Below are 23,358 nucleotides of genomic sequence, written 5' to 3'. Positions count from 1 at the left end.
ACTAAGCCCCCCCCCGCCCCTCCCTAAGTGCAAGACAGAAAGCATCCTATTAAGAAAGAAAGATTCATCTAGAATAGTTTTGTCAAAATTATAACAGACATCTCATTTTCATAGGCAAAGTGATTCAATGAGGATTTAGAAATGCACCAGCTCTTGCAAAGGAACTCTGCATTCCCAAAGCCAGCACTTCATCAAAAATACAATTTCAAGACAGATTTCATACATATGACTGTCAAGTTAACAGTTATAAAAGAGCTCAAAACATTTTTAGCAGTTTAGACACTAGCCATGTATCATTACTGCTTCTTTGCTCCATTTTTTCATGTGGTATTAAAGCTGCCTAAAATAGGTACTGGATAATAGATAGGTATGAGATGTCTTAAAATGGAAAACTAAAGGTAATAACAATGGTGTAAAAATATTCTTCTACTCTAATGCAAGAGGACACATATAACGAAGAGCAGTTAGGTACCTTGTCCCCAGGCAAACCAGAATTTGGAATTTGCCGTCCTTCCCAATGTTCCGTGGAGCTGTATTGATGGCATTCACATAATGACAGAAGGTTTTGCATGAAGATCTCTGAAGCAAAAGGGCCTCCTCGTTGTCTCCAATCTGGTCACTGGTTTCAAAATAAGCAACAGCTTTCTCTGTAGTAGGAAGAAAAATCAGAACCCAGTGAGCAGAAGTACTTCATTGTGACATAAAATTACACAAGGGAATCCTCAGAAAACCAACCTGCCGAGAGCTATTGCGCAGTTTATATATGGATTCCTCACTCTGAAGACCATAGGTAGGTGGTGATCTCCACCTTTGCTACATAGCAGTGGTCAGCAGACTGGTTGATGTCTAATACAGTTAGGTAACATCAAGGAGCTGCACCAGAGTACCTATCCATGGTTTCATTGTAAGTGATACCATCAGCTTTGATTTTTCACCTTTTCTGAGTAAGAACTTACCCTCAGGCTAAGTATCTCAACTTGCGAGCATGTTTTAAGGAAATAAGAATGTCTTAAATTACCGCAGCATAGGCCCACAGGTAAGCATCACCAGAAGACCAGTGCAGCGATTAGGAGAGTTCTCATAAACAACTAGAAATCTAAACCTTTCACTCCCTGCCCTTTCTGAACTCCCCCCTAACATCAATTGCTACTCTACCCCAACCTCCAGCCTACCTTCTTTCTGGGTAGAAAAGCAGCTGTTTGAACATTCATCTATGAATAAATGACTAGAATTTGATGTGCTCTTAAATTTCTGCACAGATTCACACTCATCCCTTATATAGAGTTTAGTATTTCTCATCTGCCACTTTGTTTCTCATTGACTTTAAGCAACCTGGAGCAGGTGCTAGGCAGGAACAAATGGCACACTAGCTGATGAGAATTCGAGGTCTGTGCGTGAGTAGTCATTTTGCCCTAATCTTTCTTCTCCTGCCTCCAAATCACATACCAGCTTACCTATGAAATCCCAGATGAAGACATTCTTATGAAAAATGCGAGCCGATTTGAATCCATGGTGGAAGACCTGCTCCAGTGCTGCGACCAGACCGTTTTCTCCACACAACAGAATGGTAAGGCTCCCTCTCTGTGGGAAAGGGAAAGTCTGTAAGCACAACTTGCCTTGTTTGTATGCCAGAAGCTTCATATCTAAAGGTTAACAGTCTCTACTGGTACTTCAGTTCCATTTCTGTTTATAAAAATATTTACATGCATTGTAGATACTAGGCAAGTAATGAAACGTAGGAAGTACCTCTTTCTCTGGCTTGTGAAAGTGTTTCACAATATTGTTCACGGCTTCCCCGATTCCCTCTTGGATCTGTCCCGCATTAGGCTCTGTGAAATGACGGAGAGCATACTAGCTGAAGATACCAACTTTAAAACATTCATCAAATTCTCATGATGACATAGCTTGAACTGCAGGAATTATTCTGTATCTTTAGAGTTCAGGTAATCATTTGTCTTGGGTAAACCTGAGCCTTAATTACAAGCAACTGATGAGCAACCCTGGAATAGTCAAATAAATTGCCCTACTTAAAAATGCACAACCCAAGGATCTGGCTTGATAAATATTTTATTTGAGTTAATCACATCTTGCTCATCACATAGAGTACAGCAACCCTCACATGAAGAGACATGGGCTGAAAGGTGGTAAGCCCAGTCATTTGACTCACTTCTATGTGACAGAGGCCAGAAAACCCAGCACTCATTAATTCCTGACTTGAACCCACAATGTTTATTGAGCCAAAACAAGTATCTATTTTAGGCACATGGCTAGTCCTTCTACCAGCATAAGGGGCCACAGGCACAGAATATTCCTTATTAATGGTTCCAAGAGTAAGTTATCTTCTGTGTTAAAATGTATGCCATGTTTCTGCTCTGAATCTGCTTAGCTGTATGCCTCTGCTACTGAATCATGCTATGCCTCCACCTGCTACCATCTCATCTTCCTGTGCAGGTACTTGCAGAAAATCATCTAGTCCCTCATTCACTTTCTGATTAAAACAGACTGAACTTTTAAAACTTTGTTTTCAGCAGATGTTTTCCAGACTTCAGTTATTTTCATGGTTCTTCTAGGAGTCCTTTCTAGTTTTTCAGACATACGTAGGTTGCTATCAGCTTGTCCTACAATTGTTATTTTGGAAGCATGGAGTAATTCAGTATCATTTTAGTACATGATGACCTCCACAGTCTTTGGCAGATGTAACATAGAGCCTCAAGTAGCTCACAAGACAAATGAATTATTGGGCCTTAGTGTTCTCAGACCTAAGGAAATGCTCCGCAAGTAGCTCTGGTGCCCACTCCTCCAGCTAATATGGACTCACACATACGAAGAGCTGCAGTGGTCCCGTGGTGGTTTTTAAATGCTGCATTACTCTTGGAAGCTAATCTTTCCTTGCTTGACATTTCAGGAGTCATGCCCTCTAATTTTAAAGGAGCTGGACAGATTTATGAACAGGATCTACACTGTGCTCATCTGTATGCTTTAGCGGAGAATGCCTCACGTGGCCTTTACAGTCCCACGCCCTGTTGCAGCCAGGTGCAGTTACTCATAAAAGCTAATTTCAGGGACATGAAGTTGATGTCCCCTAGGGTCCCTCTGGAGATGTGCTCCTCCAGAAGGCAGTTCACAACATCCACATCATGCTCTGAACTGCCCTTCGGAGAGGACTGTCTTCCCACTGACTGCAAAGTGAGCTGGGAAGCTGAGCAGCGTCAGCTACTGCAAATTCTGCTGCCTCCTCCTCCCTGATCTCATATCTCCATGCTCCAAGGAAAGAGATTATTATCTCTCAACTGTCAAATGGGGACACTGAAAGAGGCAACATGTACAGTCACAGAGCAAGCTGCAGACACACAAACCGGGGCAGGAAAAACTCATCAGCTCACAGCTGTTCCTTTGCACCAAGCTTTGCTTCAGTAGGAGCTCTCCTGTTCACAGGAGCTTTATTTCTCAGCAGTTGGTGCCCCATTTTCTAGGGTCCTGGGGACAAAGGAAAGGACTTACTGGTGTTCTTCCCTGTGAGAGAAGTGATGCTCAGTCGTCGAGCCGTGGTAGGAGATTTCTGCTGGGGTGGGGTACGGCACTGCTTTCCCAGCTCTTCGTCAGACGTGGAGGACACCAGCTCTCCAATGAGTATTCGCTCCAAACTGCCATCGTCAACGCCCTTTCCCAGCCATCGCCCACAGGGAAACCTGCCATGCAGCCAGCACAAGCACAGGTCAGCCACACAGGTAGTCCAGCTTGATCTAAGTTAGAGGGACAGCTAGCACCCATAAATGCTGCTAACAGGCAGGGAATACTCTATAGCCAGAAACATTTCACAAAACAGAACCCAGCAAGGCAGCATCCCCTGCACCACAACTGATAGGACCAAACCAGAAAACTACATTCACCTCCCTCCTTAGGAAAAGGGAAATATGCAAAGCTTGCATGAAAGCACGGGACAACAGAAAGTGTTATACGCATATTTCATGGGCCACATCTTGATTTCTGCTGGGTTATTTTTCACTTGCAACCACAACTGATATTCAGCCTTTAAAAGTATTGTGATGATTAACAATTAAATCCCCCCACAGAATTCCCACCCAGCTGAAGCTGTGACATCTCCTCATACTCAAACCTCACCTCACATTTTATTCCTCTACCTTTTGTCCTCATCCACAGTCCTAATGAAATCCATGCACATGTCCATACCCCCAGTCCTTATATCCCATTTCTTCCTACTTTCCCCCACACACTGTGGCCAACCCTGAGCTCTGGAGCTCACCTCTCTGAATTATAGTTTTCCAAGTCCACACTTAGAAAAAAAATTAAGTCTGCTTAGCCAGATGTTTTGTAAAACCAATGATGAGTTAGGAGATCATTTCAACACAAGAGGTATGTACTCAATAGAAGATTAAGAAATCATCAAAACCTTTTATTTTCTTGTAATCCGAGTTTCTGTACATTTGTTACAGTACTTAGACATTTGAACATTTTTTAAAACAAAAAGAAACCAAATATTTGCCCTAAACTGTTATTCCAGCTCTTGGGGTTTTAAAGAGTTAATTTGTGCACAATTTTACCACACTGCTTTAAATCAAGAGATTTAATTATTAGACACAAACATATGAATCACTTCAAAAGTATCCATACTGTCTGTCCTATCTCAGAGAGATGCAAAGAAAATCCTACATTGAAGTATCATTTAATATTTATCAGATTATTGACTTCAACTAGGGCTTCTGAAATGAGAGAACCGGGGGTGAGGGAGACCAACCCAACCCTATTGGGTACCCAAATCAGCCCACAGTGCTCCATCAACTGAGAAGATCACGAATGCCTTCTTGCTTTCTCTAGATTTAACAAGTAGGAATTTCAGACAAAGAAAATTAAAACTTGTTGCTTACTTGTACGTGTGTCCTGTTATTTCATTTCTGACCATGACACAATCGACCAGCCACTTGGCTAGTAGCCCTGAGTTGTCATGACCAATCTGAACAGTCGTCAGCTTCCCTAAATTCTGGCACTGAAATGAATAACAGTTTTTACTTAATTTAAAACACAACAGACAACATACACCCCCACCACATGCACACATATGGTCTCAAATGTATGTTGTTGTTCAGTCTCCTTTGATTTATACAGCAAGTATTTTCAACCAAACATGCAGAACGTTTTGAAAAGCAGAATAATTATTTTAACACAGGAGAAAAGAAATACCTTGAAATACAACTATTAAAAGCTTGTGAAGAGATTACATTCTTTGTTGTGAGCACTCACTCTGAATACTTCTGAGAAGTGTTAATTACAAATTTCTGAACTAAGGTGATAAAAAGGTGTGCTTTTGTAGAAGAAATAGATCTCCAGTACAAACAGCTTTTGAAAAATGCATTTTGAGCACACTGACCTTCAGTTGACTCACTCTACACTATGAAGCAGTCCCTAGATCCTTTATTGTTTTCAAAGATCGATTTGCTTATTGTTGGGCAAGACAAAAATCACTAACATGAGACTCTTAACATCACAAAGAGACAGAAGAAGCAAAACAAGGGACTGTAAATTCCATTGCAATATGTAATTCTAGGTGGGGCTGGCAGCAACATCTATTAACGTCACCTAAACCCCTCCCTTGCAAGACCTTGGTTTTCATTGCTTCTAATACTGCCAAATAAGCAGCTTGGGCTGACATTTTCCATAGTGGGTGGCTACCCAAGTTGATATTTTAGGAAAGTCCTTTGGCTGAAGCTATTCCAGAACAGTGTTAGTATGGTCCTTAGAAACGTCTAAATATGTTATTTTGCTTGTTAGAATCCTGCAGACCTTTCCTACAAAATATTAATATCTGAATGAGAGGCAGCCATTGTACCATGAAAATATCCTCTCTCTCTCTGTCAAAATCTACCTATATTTGGCAAGAGGGTTTTTTTTTATTATTGTTGTGGAAGATCAGTCTGCATATGCTCAGTGGATGCAACTTTAATTTTAGTAGCAGATTTTCCTACGAAATCACTCCTTACTGGATATGGTACAGCCTGGAGCCACAGGAGCCTGACGGGGCTTCCCCTGCAACTCCTGCTACCAGCTGCTTTTGGGTGGCACCAAGCCAACCTGTAACTGATGGGTGGGAAAGCAGAGGGGAACACCAGGTAGTCAAACGCAAAGAGAAAAACCACAGCAAGCACGCGGAAAAGAGCCTGATAGGGATGGTGGCTCTGCGGTTTGCTGGGGGTAGCACATGAAGCTGGGACATTGAAGAACACAGGAGTTAGACTGGCTGGTTGGAAGGAAAGCAATGTTGGACAAGGAGCTGGAGTGGGAAGAGAAGAAATTTGGGACTGGCCAGAAGAAAGAAAGAGGAGAAGAAATTTAGGACCCGGGTGGTGGTAAGTAAGAAGACAAATTGAAAGAAGGGAAAAGAAACTAGGAAGGGAAATGAGGAGTCAGAAATGAGACTTGAAAGAGAAAATTAGGGTAGCTGGCAAGGAGATATGGAAGGGAATGAGGTGTGGAAATAGATTGGCTAGGTGAGAAAAGAGGAGCCCTGGGCTGGGACAGGGACAGCAGTGAAGCCTGTGGCTAAAAGCGGTACGTGCTCACAGGGAACTTGCATCTAGCGCAGGAGGGGCAGGCAGCACTAACTTCCCGATTCTGAATGTACAGAGACCTTGAACACCTGGACAGAATCTCAACTGCTGTGATCTTAAGACCCTCAGCAAATTAATGTTTATTTGGAAGCATGTTTCAAAGTGAAAAGTAAAGTGTAAAGAGCATGTACTCACCTCAAATGTCATTTCTAGGTGGTTTTTAGGAATCTGCATTACGCCTGTATCTCCTAGTTCTCCCGACACACAAATCCATGGGTTTGATGTGGTTATTGCATTACTTAGCTTTTTGATGGGGATTATCACTGACCTATAAGGGATCACTAAGAACAGGGCGGGAAAAAACAAGTTAGTCTTGACTTTTTTTTTCCCCCTCAGAGTAAACCACGCCTCTCCCTTGAAGGTGAGTTCTTGCCCAGGTCTCGGCAGCCTCAGGAGGAGAACTCCTCCTCCGCTCTCCCTACAAGGCCGAGACAAACCTGCCGAGTCCCTCGCTGCGGCGGCAGAGGCTCTCCGCGGGTGGCAGCAGCGCTGCCAGCTCCAGCCAGCCGTAAACCAGGAGAAGCGGCTCTGCCGCCCAGCTGTGGGGCAGCCCCCACCCGGCACTCACGGCCTCGGGCAGCCTTCTGCCCCAGCTTCTTCAGCCGCTCTCCCTTCAGCCGGGGGCTCGCTGCCGCCTGCCCGCAGGCGCCCGCGGCCGGCGGTGCCGCAGGGTGGTGCTGCAGCCCCGCCGCAGAACAGGCCGCCGCCGGGCCCGCGGCAGGGCCGGGCCCGCGGCAGGGCCGGGCCCGCGGCAGGGCCGGGCCCGCGGCAGGGCCGGGCCCGCGGCAGGGCCGGGCCCGCGCCGGAGCCTGCCGAGGGAAGGCGTAAAGCCGGCCTGCGGCAAGGCACGGCCGCCCCCGGCAGGCTGGAAGGATACAGGGGGCACACGGAAGGTTACAGGCGAGAAGGGAACGTCGGAGGTGCTGGCGTGACCGCTAACGGCATAGCCGAAGTCTCAGGTCAGACCTGCCTCTGTGGACGTTCCCCCAGCACCCATAGGTGCTTAAGACAAGGACTGCCACCCACCCCGATTCGGATTTGACTCGGCTACTGCACGCTAGCACTGCAAGCCTCTCTCTCCTTACGTTTCGCAAGCTGCCTTTTTGACTGGGTAAGATAAGCCAGCCTTTCTACTTCTTGTGCGCCATACAGTGATGTTGCACTTAAAAAAAAAAAATGCCCTCAAATTCCAAGCGCTTGTCCTACAGGGGAAAGCTGGCAAGCTGGATGCCCCCCAGAAATAAGGTAATCAAGGATGAATAAATCTCTTTGTGCTGTGCTAGTTCTGAGGGGATTTATTGCTTTCAGAGGAGAAAAAGTGGAATGAGTGCCTGTTTTGACAGCCACGTAAAACTGGCTTCACTTCACTCTGAACGGGCAGGAAAATGAAGACTAAGGGCTGCCAAGGTGAATCCAAATAATCAGGTCATCTCATGGGGTCCTGCCTTCTCCGCATTGCCCAGTGCTGGAGAGACAAAGATTCATTTTCAGATTTCGATCCAATCTCTGCTCTCCTTCTTACAAGAGAGGAAGGGAGAGGGAATCTTTTTGGCATTTAAGGTGAGACAGATTTAAAATATACAGCAGAGCACAAAGTGCCCTGTATTTCATTCTCCAAGACTTCCATCTCCTCAGTCTGCAGAGAGCAGGCTGTTAGGATGCACGCTTAGCGAAGGCCAGAAAGAAGCATGAAGATGTAGAGGACTCGTTTGGGAGGGAAAATGAAAGAGACTATACAACTTGGTGAGGAAAACCAAGTGCTACAGCAGCACTCTCTGCTGATTACTCTCCTTTGTGCAATGCTCTTCTCCAGAGCACTCCCACACAACCTTGGCTCTCCAGCTGGTTTCCCAGAGCAACACCCAGCACCCATGAGCCCGGCAGCAACAAGCAAGGTTTCCAGATAAGGGCTCAGCCACCAGCAACAGCAACATCGTCTCTTACAAATCATGACAACAACTAATGTTTATTCAGGGGGGAAAAAATGATTCTCCAACTCACTGATTGTGGTGAAGACGCTTGTGAAGCAGAAGTAATCCACAGCATTGAGTGAGAGCAGGTGATACAGAAACTGTTCCCGTTCTTCTTCACAGCGCAGGAAAGCGTAACGCTTGTAAAGTTTCCTGGTAGAAACAAAGACATTGCTTTCTTATTGAAAAAGCACCATGTATCTTAAAAGGTGTTTGAATCGCAAAACACCAAATGAAGAGTTGATCTTCATGGGAGGTATGAAAAGTGAGATTCCCCAGCTAACACAAGCTGCTAGAAACCCATAGGGGGCATTTACCGCCTGTGCTACACATGTGTTTTACAGACCACTCTCAGCTCCATGCTACCATAGCAAGGCTACAGAGTTCATCTCGTTAAGGGATCAGTTTTGGTCTTGCTGCAAAGCACAGATATAAACTAACGCTGCTCACAACAGCAGACCTGAACCAATATACAGCAACCTCATTTCTTCTCCATATCTTCCCACTGCGGAATAGCCTTGTCTAATAACCTAATCTTCCTTGGAAAACTAACCAGAAGGCACCAACCCATGGAAGGCACCAAGCAGCAGCAGGCATCCTCCTGCCACTCTTTCATTTCGGCAAAGCCAGTGTACCTCACCAGTTGCCCAAAGCAGCACAAAGGCACACCAGGAGTTAACCTGGACCGGCTCTGAGAAAGCACAGAGCTTGCGACACTGCCTGCGATCTGAAGGCAACAGACTCCCAAAAAGCTGCTAAGGTAGATAAATGGAGATGAAGCTTCAGGAAAAGACAGGTCTGCCACCATGCGTTCAGCTGATCACCCAAGAGGTGCCCGTCTCCAGCTACTCCTCTTTCTTCCCGTTAGCAGGTTTGAGTATTTGGTAGCTTCTGGCATAATCATGTGTGTAACATCACAGAGCCAGTTCTGCTCAGACGGCATGCAATAGCTAGGATGTTTTCATAAGGGTTGGGGTTTTTTTTCCTACATGCATTGCTTTGAGAAAATGAAGTCAGGGAACATCTACACAGGCAGATACTTAAGTGCCTGTGCTTGCAGAAGGAGGCAAAGCTGGGGGAGCTGGCCTCTAACCCAGCCCATCAGGAGTCAGGATGGGGGCCTGCATTTGGCTTGAGTCAAAGTAACACAGGGCTGCTGTGAGAAAAGGGGCATTCCTGCCCCTGCTGCTTCGTTTGCACAAGATACAGTGATTGTAGGGCCCCGAAGTGGCTTGGATCAACGCACTGATCTGACCAAAACCTAACGCCTCCTTCCTGAAAATTGTGATTTGTTTTTCCAGGCAGATGAGCAGACTTCCACGCTGCAGGGTGGGCAGAACCTCCTTCCCCAGCTACCCTCTGCCCTTCAGTCACTTCCAGCTGGAAACCACAGTACCCAAACAGGGCACCTGGCTGTGCCCTGAGCCTGCACAGCACCCTGACGCACCAGTAAGGAAGCAAAGCTTTGAGAAAAAGAGCCAGCTTACTTGGCAAGTGCCTGGTTGGAAAGTAGCTGCTTGAGGTGCTGAGACAAAAGCTTCTTCTCCAGAGAAAGCCTTATCCAGGCTCGGGCTCGCCCCACATCAGTCTTTATCTCACTCATGTTCTGAACATGCCTGAAACGGGTGGGGAAAAAAAAATAATAATACATGAATCATAAAAATCCTACAGGCTTCAAATGGCGACATTCAGTGTGATGCAGCAGCTGAATTGGAAAATGTCTCCTGACATCATTTCTAGAGAAAGAGACCCCCAGCAGGGCCCCACAGAGCCCTGTGCTGTGGCACTGAGACCCCCGGCAGCCCCAGGCTGGCCCGGGGACATGGGGCAGCCCTTCCTGGACACGGCAGGTTGCAACCCGGATGCACTACAGCCTGTTATCAGCTGCTTTGTGTCCTGGCATTTGCTTGGCCAAGGTGAACAGGGGTAGATCTGCTCATCCCTGCATTACCTGAGGTAGATGTCCTCATGGACAATGCTAACACTTAAAAAAAGCAGCCACCTTGTGAGACCCTGTTATATCCCAGTCGCTCCCTCAAGCTGCTGACACGAACGGGTATGTCTGGGAGGGCAGGGGACAATACGTGTCTTAAGAGTTTCTCCAAACCACAATCTACTCTGAAGGCTCTAACAAACCCCTTGATGGCAGCAGCAATGGGAGATCTGAGAAAAAGAGGATTGTTGGGGCAAAACCAGTGACAGGCAGTCACAAGCAGAATCACATTTTCAGGGATGTAAGCGGCCCTTGTGTAAGTGATAATCTGAACAGCCCTCCACATGCTTGGTCTGTAGGAAGCAGAACTGTTCCATAGGGGCTTTCTTCTATGGTTTTGCTTTTCTCTTTTTTAAACTTCCCATATTTCAGTTTGGAGAATGCCAGAAACCCTAGTTTTAGAGCACAGGGAGCTTTAGAAGAGAACTGCCATGGCAGAGCAAAGCTGCTTCCAAAAACCCCCCACTTGGTTAAATAAACAGCAAGCAAAATAAGTAACAGTCTCCAGCAGGGGAAAGAAAAGGCTGCAATTTCTTAATTTTCACGCAGTTTGCATGTTAAGTGCACTGGCAATTCAGCCCTCCAAACTGCCGTGGCAGGCTCCAGGTATCATCAGCTGCGTCTGAACTGATCTCTGTTGCGACTGACTTTCCAACTCCTGCATCTTGCTTGAAGGTCTTCTGCACGTTGCTAAGCATTAGGGAATGTGGCAATATTTACTCCAAAGAAAATCCAACAAAGTCATGCTGTGACTGATGCTTTTTACATTGACTAGTATAGTCTCACTGTCTCGTGCTTCCCCCCATCTGTTATACCCAAGCACGTGCTTTGCGTTATATTTAGACCCTGCATTATTTGAGAAAAATACTCTCTTGTTTATAGAGCTTCTAATGTAACAGGGCTAAGACCTTATGGGCAAATTTGCAAAGTACAACTTAGTGCTGTCCAGAAATAGGTGTTAGCTCTGCACAAGTGAAGTGGATACCAGACATAGCTCAGCAGCACTGTTCTCCACCAGGCTGACCTACCCAAATTCTCAAAATACAGGTCTACCTTTGCAATCCCAGCTGAGGGGTCTGTATCACACGGCTCTGAGCTGTACGTGCATATCTGAAGCACCATCAGGAAGAAACAATCAATAGGAGTAATGGTAGCTTGGCAGTGGCAAAACCTAGGTTACTTAAAACCCCTTTAAAAAAAAAAAAAAGGCAGCTTTTTTTTTTTTTTAAAAAAAGAAACTTTCCTCCTGTTTCCTAACATGACACATGGATAGTTCTCTGATGGACCAGGTGAGAAGTACTAACTCTCAGTGAGCTGTAAAACAAACCCAGGAGGGCACATTACACTCACACACAAGTCCTTGCCCTTTGTAAGCAAGCTCAGCAGCCTCCCTCTGTCAGCAGCAATGCCTACCAGCTGAATCACTGCTGAGAGCCTTGCTCCTGGCATTGGAAAGCCCTTCCTGGCTCAGAGTGTGGCAGCCAGCATTAGACCTTCCAGCCCAGACAGCTGGGCACGTGATCCGGAGTCCTTGAGAAACAGGATGCGCACTACGCTCAACTACGTCGTGTTGAGACACTCTCCTCAGACATTTCAAGTCTTTTGAGATGGGAAGATCAAAGCACAGACTATCATCTCCCTCCCTCCCCTTTCCCCCCAGTGCTCGGCTTGAATTACATCTAATATGAAACACTGAGTAGAAGATGTTATTCTACTGTGAGAACATTCAAGTGCAGATGGACTCAACCTTATGCCATGCATGCTCTACCTCTTCATTACCTGGTTCAGACCAGACTGGCATTAATTGTGCATTTGGGAAAAACGAGGATCTGCAACCCCACAGCTTGCCAGAAACATTACACAGATTCGGTAATCAGTCTTGTTGTCAGCAAGAGCAGAGTGTAACAGAACAGAGCATTCAGGAACTCAAATTTATTTAGCTCTCAGTTGTGAGAGTCAGAACAGGTCTATTTTTATCGGTGACCTAAGTGTAAGCACTGTATGCTCACCACTGCACAGCAAACTCTTCTTGTCAGGGCACTGAACAGCAATTTCAATGCAACTCCCTAGGTTGGGACTTGCTTTTAATCCCATTAGTAATAAAGAAAAATCTATTTTTCCTGTCAAATGTAAGCCTGGGGTATGGCGAGACATACCCTCTGCAAATAGCTGTGCTGACAGAAGAGGTTACAGCTGCTCAGTATTGCCATGCGCCCGAGGATGGTGTGACTGCTCCTGATCCCAGTGCAGTTTGAAATGAGCCGTACTAGCTCGTCCTGTGTAGGTAGCGGGTCTTTGCTAACCCAGCTTCTTTTGACCACAGCAGGTTAAGCATCACTGCCGTGGGCCCAGAACCTGGGGCTCACACCCTCCGCTGCAAGCTCCCTGCGGGAGGAGAGGCGTGACACGGGCATGAAAGCAAGTGCTGGTAGCAAGGAAGAGCTTGCCTGAAGGGGAAGGACCCGAAACCTGAGCCCAGCTGGACCAAAGGTTTCGGGGAGTTGCCTTGGCGTTGACTGGTCCAGCTGGATGCGCAGTGATGTGCCTGAGGGGTGAGGCCATGCAGGAGGCAGGCTGCAGCATGAGTCTGCCGGGGAGCTGGAAGAGGGGCGGGAGAGATGCTGCAGATCCTTGCCCAGCGGAAAGGCTGAAGGGCATACCCCAAACTCACTTGTGCACAGACTCTCCATGCAGAGAACCAAAATAAACATCCTGAGCATCTTCCTTACCACATCTAAGATGCCTGGCTTTGCGAGGGAGGCAGAGGACACACCACGTTACCTGTAGCACAGGCTCATCACACGTTCAGAGCATGACTCTGATTCAGCCCCGCTTTTTAAGTTGTTTACATAACCTCGCATGAGCCATCAAAAACAAGCTGTGCTTAAGGCAATGCTTAATCCTCTAGCCAGTAGTTCAGTTAGCACCACAGCCCCAGCAATTTAACAATTACCCATCCTTCTAACTTCAGCACAAATCTGTGTGTGCAAACAAATATTAAGCAGCATTCCTTCCAAGGAGGAGAAAGTATGCCACGAGATTATGGATGACAAATTCAACTCACCATCTGCCCAGCATTTTCTATGACCAGACATGTTTGTGGACAATCACGAATACCCAAGATATTACAAAAGGTAGTGTTCTGCTTCTGTACTTTTTCTCTGAAAAGCAGTGGAAACACTCTTGTGATTCAAGCAAGACAGCTCAGATCTGTGCTGGGCTTTCATTACTCAAGTGGAAGTACGTGGAAGACAAAACCCATGCACGCAGCAGCGAGCGCACACAGCCTCCTCTGTTGGCGAGTTTCCGCTCCAGATCCTCCTTCATCCTTTCCTCAGACCGACCCCCTACATGCCCGTCAGCCTCACAGGACTGAATTAAGTAAATAGCTGCCACGTCCCTTGAGAGGGATGCTAAAATGACAGACGTGTTCAAAATGACCTCTTGGCATTATACTTCTAATTACACTGTATGTATTCTCCCTCCTTCTTTCGCACATTGTTTTAGCCTTATGTGGCATGTCATATTCTTTGAAATCAGAGCACGAGACTCCAACTACATAGCATTACACAAAAAGGTTGCACACTGCAGGTGGGAAGTACAGTCATTTTCTGTCAGAAAAGTCTGACTAATCTGTGGGATCTCACATCAGAAAAAAAAATCTGTAATAATACACATGGTAAAAATCACATCACTGTAATCATGTTTTTGTGAACTAACTACAATTAATCTTATTTTTACCATGAGATTTTTTGCCATATTTTTACGTGGAAGAAGAGCATGGTATTACAAGAAACAGTACTCATGCTGCCTCACACATTCAATTGCTAGCAATTGCTAGCAGCTCTCTACAGATGAGCATTATTGCATTACTTCTCCCCTCTTTTCATGGCACTTTTACCCCACTGCAATGCTTAGCCATAGCAAGTGAAGTGTCAAAAGAGTGGCTTGACCTGGCAGTGGCTTAGTCAAGCAGATGCCTTGAAGAACAACTGCCTGGTGCAGTCACATCAGCCTCCACCTCTTCTTCTCTCTAATCCTTCCAGTTCCCACCCAACACTTCCTAAAAAGCTCTCCAGAGCCAGGCTGTGATCTCCTACAGAGCACCTGCCCTTACTTCACATTCCAGCTTTAAACTCACCCAAATACTAGGTTTGATTACATTTCTAAATTTGTACATTTATTACTATTTGTCATAAAATGCTAACTGAAAAGAATATTGCTCAGGCATTGTGAGCAGGTTTTTATATCCCTTTGCTTTGTCTATCAACTGTACTTACTTGGTCAGTAATTTAAAACAAACAAAAAGAAACAAACTCAAAATACCAAGGAATTCAACATGTCTGCTGTTATTTGTGGAAGTTGATTTTATTGCTAGAAGAACCCCCCGGGAAAAACAAAAACCCCAGTAAAACTTGTGTGTTTTCCATTGTCTTTTAGCTAAAATAAATGAAGTAAACGTGCAAAAAAGTTTTGTAAAATAAAAAGGCAACACTTTGTAGATTTGAATGTGGGCTAAGGAGAAGGTTTAATTCTCCTTAGCCTTTGTAAACCCAAAGCCAGTGAGGATCTTTACCTTATGCTACACAATTAAAACCACAATTAATGCTTTAGGAAAGTCTGTACCTCATATCTTGTATCAGGGAAACCCTCAAAGTAGGCAGAGTAATTCCTGTATCAGACTTTCGTCTTTCTGTTCCAACAGCAACTACAGTGGAGAAAATATATGAAGTTAATACAAAATTACAGTAATGGTCTGCAATGCATTTGTTTTACATACAGTTGAAAACAATCTTAAGTGGCTGGTAACTGTGATGTTTCTGTGCATTATCATTAACTCTACCCTGGAAATGTAGAAGCAGACAAAAAGAAAATTGCTTCATACATTACCTATTCCTTCCTTAATCCAGCACTGAACTCGGAGGTTTAGCTTCCTTTTTTGTATGTGAAATACATTAACATAAATCTGTACGGCGATGAGTTTTATTAGTAATATGTTTTTATGGAAAGCTCACAACTGAGAAGGACATGATAAGATTAAGCTACAGTAGCATATTCGATGCTAAGAATACCGCGCAGTTCTGTGCTCCACTACTCTGATCAAACTGCTTTGTGGTGACACATCTTGCTCTCAGGAATTTGTGTCTGCCAGCCAGATTGCTTAGCGCATTACTCATTGAAGCTTATTAAAAAGTCTTTTCACGAGCGTGACTAGTTTGTCCATGTATGATCAGTCCTCAAAGACACATCTAAGTTCCCATCTGCAGGATCTGGAGGATTGCAGAGTCCTTGGAAGATGACCCACTAAAGTTCAGAGACTTTTACTACAATACCCAGCAGCAGCCTGTGGGCAGGGAGACCTCAAGGCCATCAGAAAACCAACCTCTCTCACAACACAGAAGTAATTTAGTAATTGTAAAGGGCCAAACCAAAGCATAAACTGAGCACCTAGACTGATGGACAGAGATTAATTACACAACTTCTGAATCATTCGGTCCACCAGTATAAATATTTATTGAACATGGAGTTATTCACATTGGGATTTGAGAGACAGATTATGCTCACTGAAAGAAAAATGTCAGCTGTCTTAGCCACAGCTCCACACCTTCACCTACTTCAGAAATCATCTCTTGCGGAAGCACTGCTTCTCACACCTCACTCAATGCTGATTAAAAGGGAATGAAGGTAGCAAACAGACATCGAGTGATTTTCTAGACAGGGCTAATAAGTATGTTCATTTGCCTCCAATGATGTAGATCTATTTTGTCCAGACATCAAGGCATCTTCATTATGATTATGAAAGCTCTCAAAATGTAAACTTGATATTAGCAAGCAAATACACTGAAAATCCTGCATGGGTTTCCTGTGGTTACACTGTTCCTCCCAAGCCTGAGTTCATTTGCTGTGATGGACCCTTCATGGAGTCAACCGCCAAGTACTTACCTGGGGACTCTGCACTATGCTCTTGCTTCTCTTCTCTCTCCTGGTACTGAAGTAAATGGGACCACAAAGCAGATTTCCCCTGAAAATTGAATATGTAGTATGTAGCTTTAAATAAACGAGGCAAAAGAAAAGAGGCCAGTGAACATGGCAAAATAATGGGATGGCATTTCAGTGGGCCAGAAGTTCAGTGGTAAGAGTCAGTCCTTCTCTCTTGGGCCATGAGACCTCAAGGAAGAGGAGAGGACCATCCCACTGACCCACCTTGTTTCTTTGTCCTCTCCCTGGGTTTCCCTTTTGAAGGTTGAAAGAGAAGAAACCAAACACCTATTTGACAACATCATTGCAATTTCCAGAGATACCTCTCAAAAAAACCCCAACAAACAAACAAAACCCACAAAAAAACCCCAAGACCTCACAAGATATTAACCAGGGATTCTGATCCCAAAGATACCTCCCACTTAACATTGGAATGACACCACTGAGTAGCCACTTAAAAGGTAGAGATGGCATTCAGTATTTGCTAGAGTACTGTATGCACAAAGTCCCGAGTTTCCAGTCACCAACCTGCTTAACCTGCAGACCATGGCTCCAGATTCTTTCTAGCAGATCACAGAGACTAGCAATCAACGTATTTTCCTCCAGACCTGTTATGTTGGCTTCTCCATGTCCCAGTTCGACTGCTTCGTGGCCCATCTTTTCTACCAACATGCGTTTAGTCTTTAAAAACAAAAAAATCCCCAAAGGTTTTTAAGAATGTCATCCAACAAGGGACAGAATTTATAGCTGAGTTTACTTAAACATGCTTAATCTAGAGACCATCGCTAATGGCCTGATCAGAGAAACTTGAAATCTCTTTACAGAGATTGTAAATTAAAAAGAATAATTAAAAAAAAAAAAGTTTGCATGATTACTCCATACTGTCCTATTTCTATATCCTTTATCTATTGTCCTATTCCTACACCATTGATCTATTACTGACCAGTATCAAAAACAGAGTACAGAGCTAGATATATTTTCAGTCTTACTCAGTATCTGTTTTTCTTGTTACAGCATCTGTTTTTCTTGTTACAGCTATTAAAGTTTAAAACTCAGGTAATACAGTATACCACCAACTGCAACCGACACAAAGACAAAAAGAAATTATATTTCCATGGCTATAAAAGCTTCTTTAATATTAGAAACTTATATACTTCATTTGCTCTGCATAAACAACATGCACAGCAGTCGCACATGCTGAACGCTTCCTTTTTTGACCGTGGGTCTCGAGCCCGTTGTGTTTAGGCTACATTTACATATGAACAATTACAGGAAATCCTCCCTAAGATGTCTGATCATGCTGATTCTCCTTCCTGTCCTTTTTACTCATTTCACCAACTCTGCATAAACAGAAGAGGGATAATATGTTTCTTTCTTTTCTAGAGGTTGAAAAATATAACACTAAAGGGACATCTGCCCTGCAGTAGCCTGGTACACCAGCAGACCAATGCCGTTCCAGCTGTGAAGGACTTTCAGGACACCATCTACAGATGCTATTTAGGCTCAGTGTAAGCAAGGGGAGAGCAGGCAGCGGGAAAGGGGAGGACTTACCTTCATGCGACATTCCTTCAGTAACCCTTCCACAAATTTCCAGTTGGTCTGCGCAATCACAGCTGGAGAGAGGTCTGAGAGTTTGGGCTGCCTTAAATTTTTTCCTAAACTCCTCGCCTCCTGCATGTATTTCTAAAAATAAACAGAATAATTTTAGATATTACAAGCCAGAGGGATTCTCCTCGTCCTAATCCTAGGCAAGCAAATGGTGGGGTAAAGGAATGAGCTAGTGTTAATCTAGGAACAACATCATGATTTGTCTGATGCTTAGGTGTCAGGCTGGAGAAGTGGAATGCTCCCTTTTGACAACAGAAAAACCAAGATACTTTCCTGCGTGGAACTGAAACAGTCAGCGTTAGCTAGTGAACTGTGCTGTTAACCACTAGCACACAAAGTTAGCTGCAGCAAGTGCATAAAAGTGCGATACCTTCATTCAGCAATAAAATCAAAATATCAGGTAAAGTTTCCTTCCATTGTTATCTGGTTTTCACTTTAAAAAAATTAAAAGCCATTTGTCTAATATGTTACAGACTGTACATGAATGGAAAAAATCTTTTGAAAAGAAATCACAAGAAAAAGAAATACACCTAGTAAAGGAGAAAGATTTCATCCATTACTTTTCATTTGGACCGTTTATTGCAGGGGGGAGGAATCAGACTTGATTTTATTCTAAATTAACTTCTTAATTACAAGTGAAGCTCCTTTTAAATGAAACTGATATTTAGGATCATTCATGTTGTTACTGTGGGGTGGTAATTGAGAAGTATGGACAAAAATTGGCGTGCTGTTTCAAATAAGGATCCAAGCTATAATGAAAGACTTTTAAACCTTCTTGCTCCGTTGCCTTATTGTTCAGGGCTTTTTTTATTGTTGATTTTTTTGTTAAGCAAAAAACCCCAAACCCATCAACAAAGTGTCATCTGCCCCCAGCATCACTGAGGGGGCTACATGCTGAGCAAAGCTAAGAAGTTGGCCACATGTAGGTGTGCAAATATGAAGCCTATCAAAAAGTTGCCCAAGCATTATTCATAAAGTTTTTATTAAAAAGAGTAAAATAATAGAATGTTGCCAAATAAAACAGTCTTGAAGCACAGCGCTTATAGCCTGGTGTGGGAATGCTCCATTTCCATAATGTTTTTTTATCCAGTTAATGCTGGCTCTTTGGCAGACGGTGTGTGACAACGACCGCTCTTCCCCCGAGAGGAGCAGATCACACTCCTCCAGTGACTTAGCACTGCTGCTGGCTGGGTTTTCTGGGGAACTGAGAGGGCACTAGGTCAGACAAGAACGTCGGGTTCTGCCATGGAAGCTGTATTCAACAAAAGTGCTCAACTAGGTAATTACAGTTTCACCGATATTGTAAGGACTTAAAAATAGCTGAAAAACTACATGTGGGAATAAAAAAAGAAATCACAGATGATGAAAGCGTGTTGTTCAGCAAGCAATCTCACAAGTGTCTTCCATCTAACTCAGTGCAAAAATTAGCAACGAAAACAGTGAAGAAGTAATACAGGGAATATATAATTAGGAAAGCTAATATTTCTTTTTAAATGTAAAGGGATAAATAAAATGCAAAGTGCGGTTATAGTCTGAAGAGTACAAAACCTGGATAACCTTACTTTATTCATTGTATGCCTTGTTATTATACTAAAATAGAAAATAAAAAATGATTAACTCTTGTAAGTTCAAGAGAAGAATAAGGGTGGGATGAAAGATCCAATTGATCGCCCTTTGCCTTTTCATCAGCATCCACACACCACCACCCTCTTCCACGGTGGGATGCGATGACCCACCAGTCAGAAAGCCATGCTTTTTGGATTTGACACCCTAAGCTGAATTGCCAGGCAAGCAGCATGGGAAAAAACGAAGCAAAACAAAATTCTCATCTTTCAGCCTTGGAGCCGTCATGTTTGCCAGGGAGCGGGCGTGGAAGCCTAGAGCTGATTTCCAGCTACTTTTCCGATTATAACCACACTTCCAAGCACTACAGGGACGTGCTCATACTCTATGAGAAAGGGAGAGGTTTGAGACGCAGCGAAGGCAGCGGTTCCTCACGCTAACAACACCTCAAAAGCAGCTTTCAACAAGAAAAACTAAAAACATACCAGGCAGCATTCAGAGAAGGATTTTTTAGGAGGCCGTGCAGGAGGGGGTGGTCCCTGATCCCACTCCCAGAAGGCCATTGAGTTCTGACGAAGCAAAAGCTCCTCCGATGGCTAAGAGGAGGCAGATGCCCCAATGGCAGAATAGCCAGAAAGAAAGAGGAGACAAAGCAAAAGAAGCATGCATATGATCCACAGCCAAAAAAAGAAGAAAGTAAATACATGACAAAGTATTGAAAAGGCTCTGCTGAGATATACACACGAGGCAATGTTTAAATATGCTTGCAAAGCCACGTTAGCGAAACTAGCAACAAACATACACAAGTGCTGTTTTGCTGTGTTTCCGTGAAACATCGTTCAAAGCTGTGGTTCAAGAGTCCGCTCATCTGTTCGGGTTCTTTCGGAGTGCAAATGCCAATGCTGGCCAACATTATTCAGCAAGATTTACCACAAAACAGCATGAATGCTTTATTTTTGCTAGTGACATACAGAAGAAGCACACAGACATCAATGGAAAAATATGGCAGAAAATATTTAATGAAGGATGAGAAACTGAAAAGATGGGAAAGAAATGCGTGTATGTGACTGACATTTACAAGATGCATGGGAGTTTCCAAGCTCTAGGCATAAAAAGGCCCCAAAGTCTTAACCTTTCAAATAGGCTTACTCATGTCAGGAATCTACGTAAGACAGAGAGAAAAAAAAATTCCTTTAAAAAAGAAAAAAGTCCTCCCTCATTCGCCTCTACAGCGCTGACATTTATTCAAAGACTTGACTTTTGCAGAGACCTTCACCCTGGCCAGAGCTCGGCAGCTGCACCCAGGCAGGCACCAGGGCTCTGCTCTGTGTGCGGTTACACGACTGGGGTCTATACCAGCAAATAAGCCATCTTCCTGATGACAAAGGGGCTATCTTATTCCAAAATAATAAAAGCAGATAAAAATAATAAAAATTTCTGTTGTGTGCTTTGAAGTTGTACGACACCTACAGACATCTGGTCAGCATCTAAATGAAATGGGTGCAGAGACCCACACAAACCTTACGGTAGCAACAAAACTGCCTGAAGTAACAACGCATCATTTGTCTAAATTGCGTCTCCAGGATCACAAGCTCATGTTGCCCGCAGGTGATGCCACCTACCTCCCTCAAATCGTTGTCCAGCCCGATGTGCTCCGAGTGCTGCCGCAGGCGGTCCTTCCTCCGCTGCGCGGTCGTGCTGCGACTGGCCCAGCGGCTGGAAAGTCACAGAGAGGGAAGACACACGTGAGTGGAAAATATTGGGAGGGAAAGGCTGCGTCGGGAGCCAGAGGACATCCGACAGGTCTGCAGCGGGAGAAGCGAAAGTGCAAACTTGGACGTTGCAATAGACGCGGGTGCAAGCTGGTGCCTGACCTCCCCGTGGGAAACCGCCTGGCGGGTGACAGGCCAGTGTGCACCCAAGGGGTGAAAGCCCTGATGGGAACGTGCCCGCTGCCTGCCAGGGTCTCCAGTGAGAGCTTCTGTGTTACCCAAAATGCAGACCATTGATGCCACCACCAGGAAAATCGTTGTATTTGGTTACCCAACACCACCGTTGTTTGCTGCATTTGCTGAAGTTTGGTAAAAATGGTGGCTGTGGGAACAAACAAAATATGATGATGTATTTTAAGTACTAACTTCTAAAATGTTCCTCTTTTGTGAGAGGTGGTACTTCTCCTTTCTCCACTTTCTGTGGTACTTCCCGGAATTATTTCAGAGAACCTTGTCATTGCAATAGTAACTACTGTGATATGGGGTGCACCTATGTTTAAAGGTTATAAACAATATTGACTTCCTGGGATTAATCATGTTGCTATCTTCACCATATCTTTTTTTTGCATCGGGTTTCTAAATACCACAGAAAGCCTGTATTTTTTGCTACATGTTCATATATGTCCAGTTGAATTTTTTCCTCATCTGAAGCTATTACCTGAAAGTAGCCACTTGGTAACCAGGTTCAAAACTGAGCAAGCTTAAAGCTCCCAAGTGTCCAAACTCCTTTATGCCAGATACTATAACAAAACACAAAACAAGATAACTCTGTCCCGAGGAATTTCTACTCTGATTGTAGGGTTTCTAATAATACCATAGCTTTCTGTCAAATCGCTAAAACAAAAATGCCCAACTGGTGCAGAGAATAAATAAGTTAATACATTATTTATAAAAGAAAGCTGAAATAACACTGTGTAAAGCAACCTATCAAGCATTAAAAATAAGTATTTTAATGCACATGAAGGCTACATTTTCAGAATGATATTACTTAATTACTGTGGTTGTGTTTATTAAAATTTAAAATATCTTTCAAATACAGTAAAAAAAAGAAAAGCCTTTAAGTGTACAGCCTTTCAGCCACTTCATGAAGTCACCTGTTCTGCCTCTCTCCTGCACTCAGAAGTTAAAGAGCAAAACCAAGGCGAAGCAGAAACAAAGCCTGCCCAGGGCAGTGCTCCAGCTCTGGTGCCTGGTGGGATGTATGAATAAGGCTCTACCTATGGGAGCAAACTGCCTGACAGAATTCGAAGGGATAACCTAAAACTGGAAGAAAAAAAAAAAAGAAAGAAAAAGAAAAAAAAAACACCAAGAAAACAACACCCCATACTCCCCAACCTCAGTACTTGAGTCAAAGGGACCCTCCAAAACCTGTCTCCATCCTCACCCCTCTACTCCAGACTGAAGAGTCCGTGCCAGGCACCACACCAGAACGACTACTGCAAGATGGCTTTTTCTACAGGAGCTGTGATCAACAGGCAGAGCCCCTGGGGATTTGGGTTTTCTGCCTTTGATAGATCTATGCAGAGGGAAACCTAGAGATGCCCACATCCAAGACAGAAGTCTGTGCTTGGTGAGCCCCTCCACGCAGGTGGTAGGGGCGAGGACAGCAGTCTCCAGATCCCAAACCCATCTATTTCTGTGTGCACGTCAAACAGGAGCATATACAAATAGGATCTGGAATCTGAACTATTTGGGCAAGGAGTTTCAGCTGGCAACACGTAGGCAGATGCATGCCTGGAGGAGAAAACCCTTGCACAGAGCTGGACTTGGGTCCTGATATGTCCAGCAAGCTGTCGGGGATGCACAGGGAGGGGAACCTGACCCAAGAGAAGTGCAGGGATGTGACCCCT

The 23,358-nt window shown here is 44.3% G+C and overlaps 1 protein-coding gene across 3 annotated transcripts in view; it reads right to left on the bottom strand.

Moving 5' to 3' along the window:
• The window catches only part of DENND5B (DENN domain containing 5B), a 119,174-nt gene that overhangs the window by 4,360 nt on the left and 91,456 nt on the right, over positions 1-23,358 (bottom strand). For all 3 annotated transcript variants that reach the window (XM_075503900.1, XM_075503909.1, XM_075503915.1), the window contains 13 exons: positions 21,359-21,452; positions 18,117-18,248; positions 17,094-17,246; positions 16,530-16,608; positions 15,213-15,294; positions 10,081-10,209; positions 8,625-8,746; positions 6,759-6,904; positions 4,887-5,005; positions 3,502-3,689; positions 1,747-1,829; positions 1,455-1,581; positions 473-647 (listed from right to left, as the gene is read on the bottom strand). In XM_075503900.1, the coding sequence (XP_075360015.1) occupies positions 473-647; positions 1,455-1,581; positions 1,747-1,829; positions 3,502-3,689; positions 4,887-5,005; positions 6,759-6,904; positions 8,625-8,746; positions 10,081-10,209; positions 15,213-15,294; positions 16,530-16,608; positions 17,094-17,246; positions 18,117-18,248; positions 21,359-21,452 (1,629 nt within the window). The remainder of the gene's footprint in view (positions 1-472; positions 648-1,454; positions 1,582-1,746; positions 1,830-3,501; positions 3,690-4,886; positions 5,006-6,758; positions 6,905-8,624; positions 8,747-10,080; positions 10,210-15,212; positions 15,295-16,529; positions 16,609-17,093; positions 17,247-18,116; positions 18,249-21,358; positions 21,453-23,358) is intronic.

Source organism: Mycteria americana, chromosome 1, assembly GCF_035582795.1.
Source record: "Mycteria americana isolate JAX WOST 10 ecotype Jacksonville Zoo and Gardens chromosome 1, USCA_MyAme_1.0, whole genome shotgun sequence".
Taxonomy (NCBI): Eukaryota; Metazoa; Chordata; class Aves; order Ciconiiformes; family Ciconiidae; genus Mycteria; species Mycteria americana.
The sequence above is the reverse complement of the archived record's forward strand: the minus strand, read 5'-3'. Positions and strand labels throughout refer to the sequence as shown.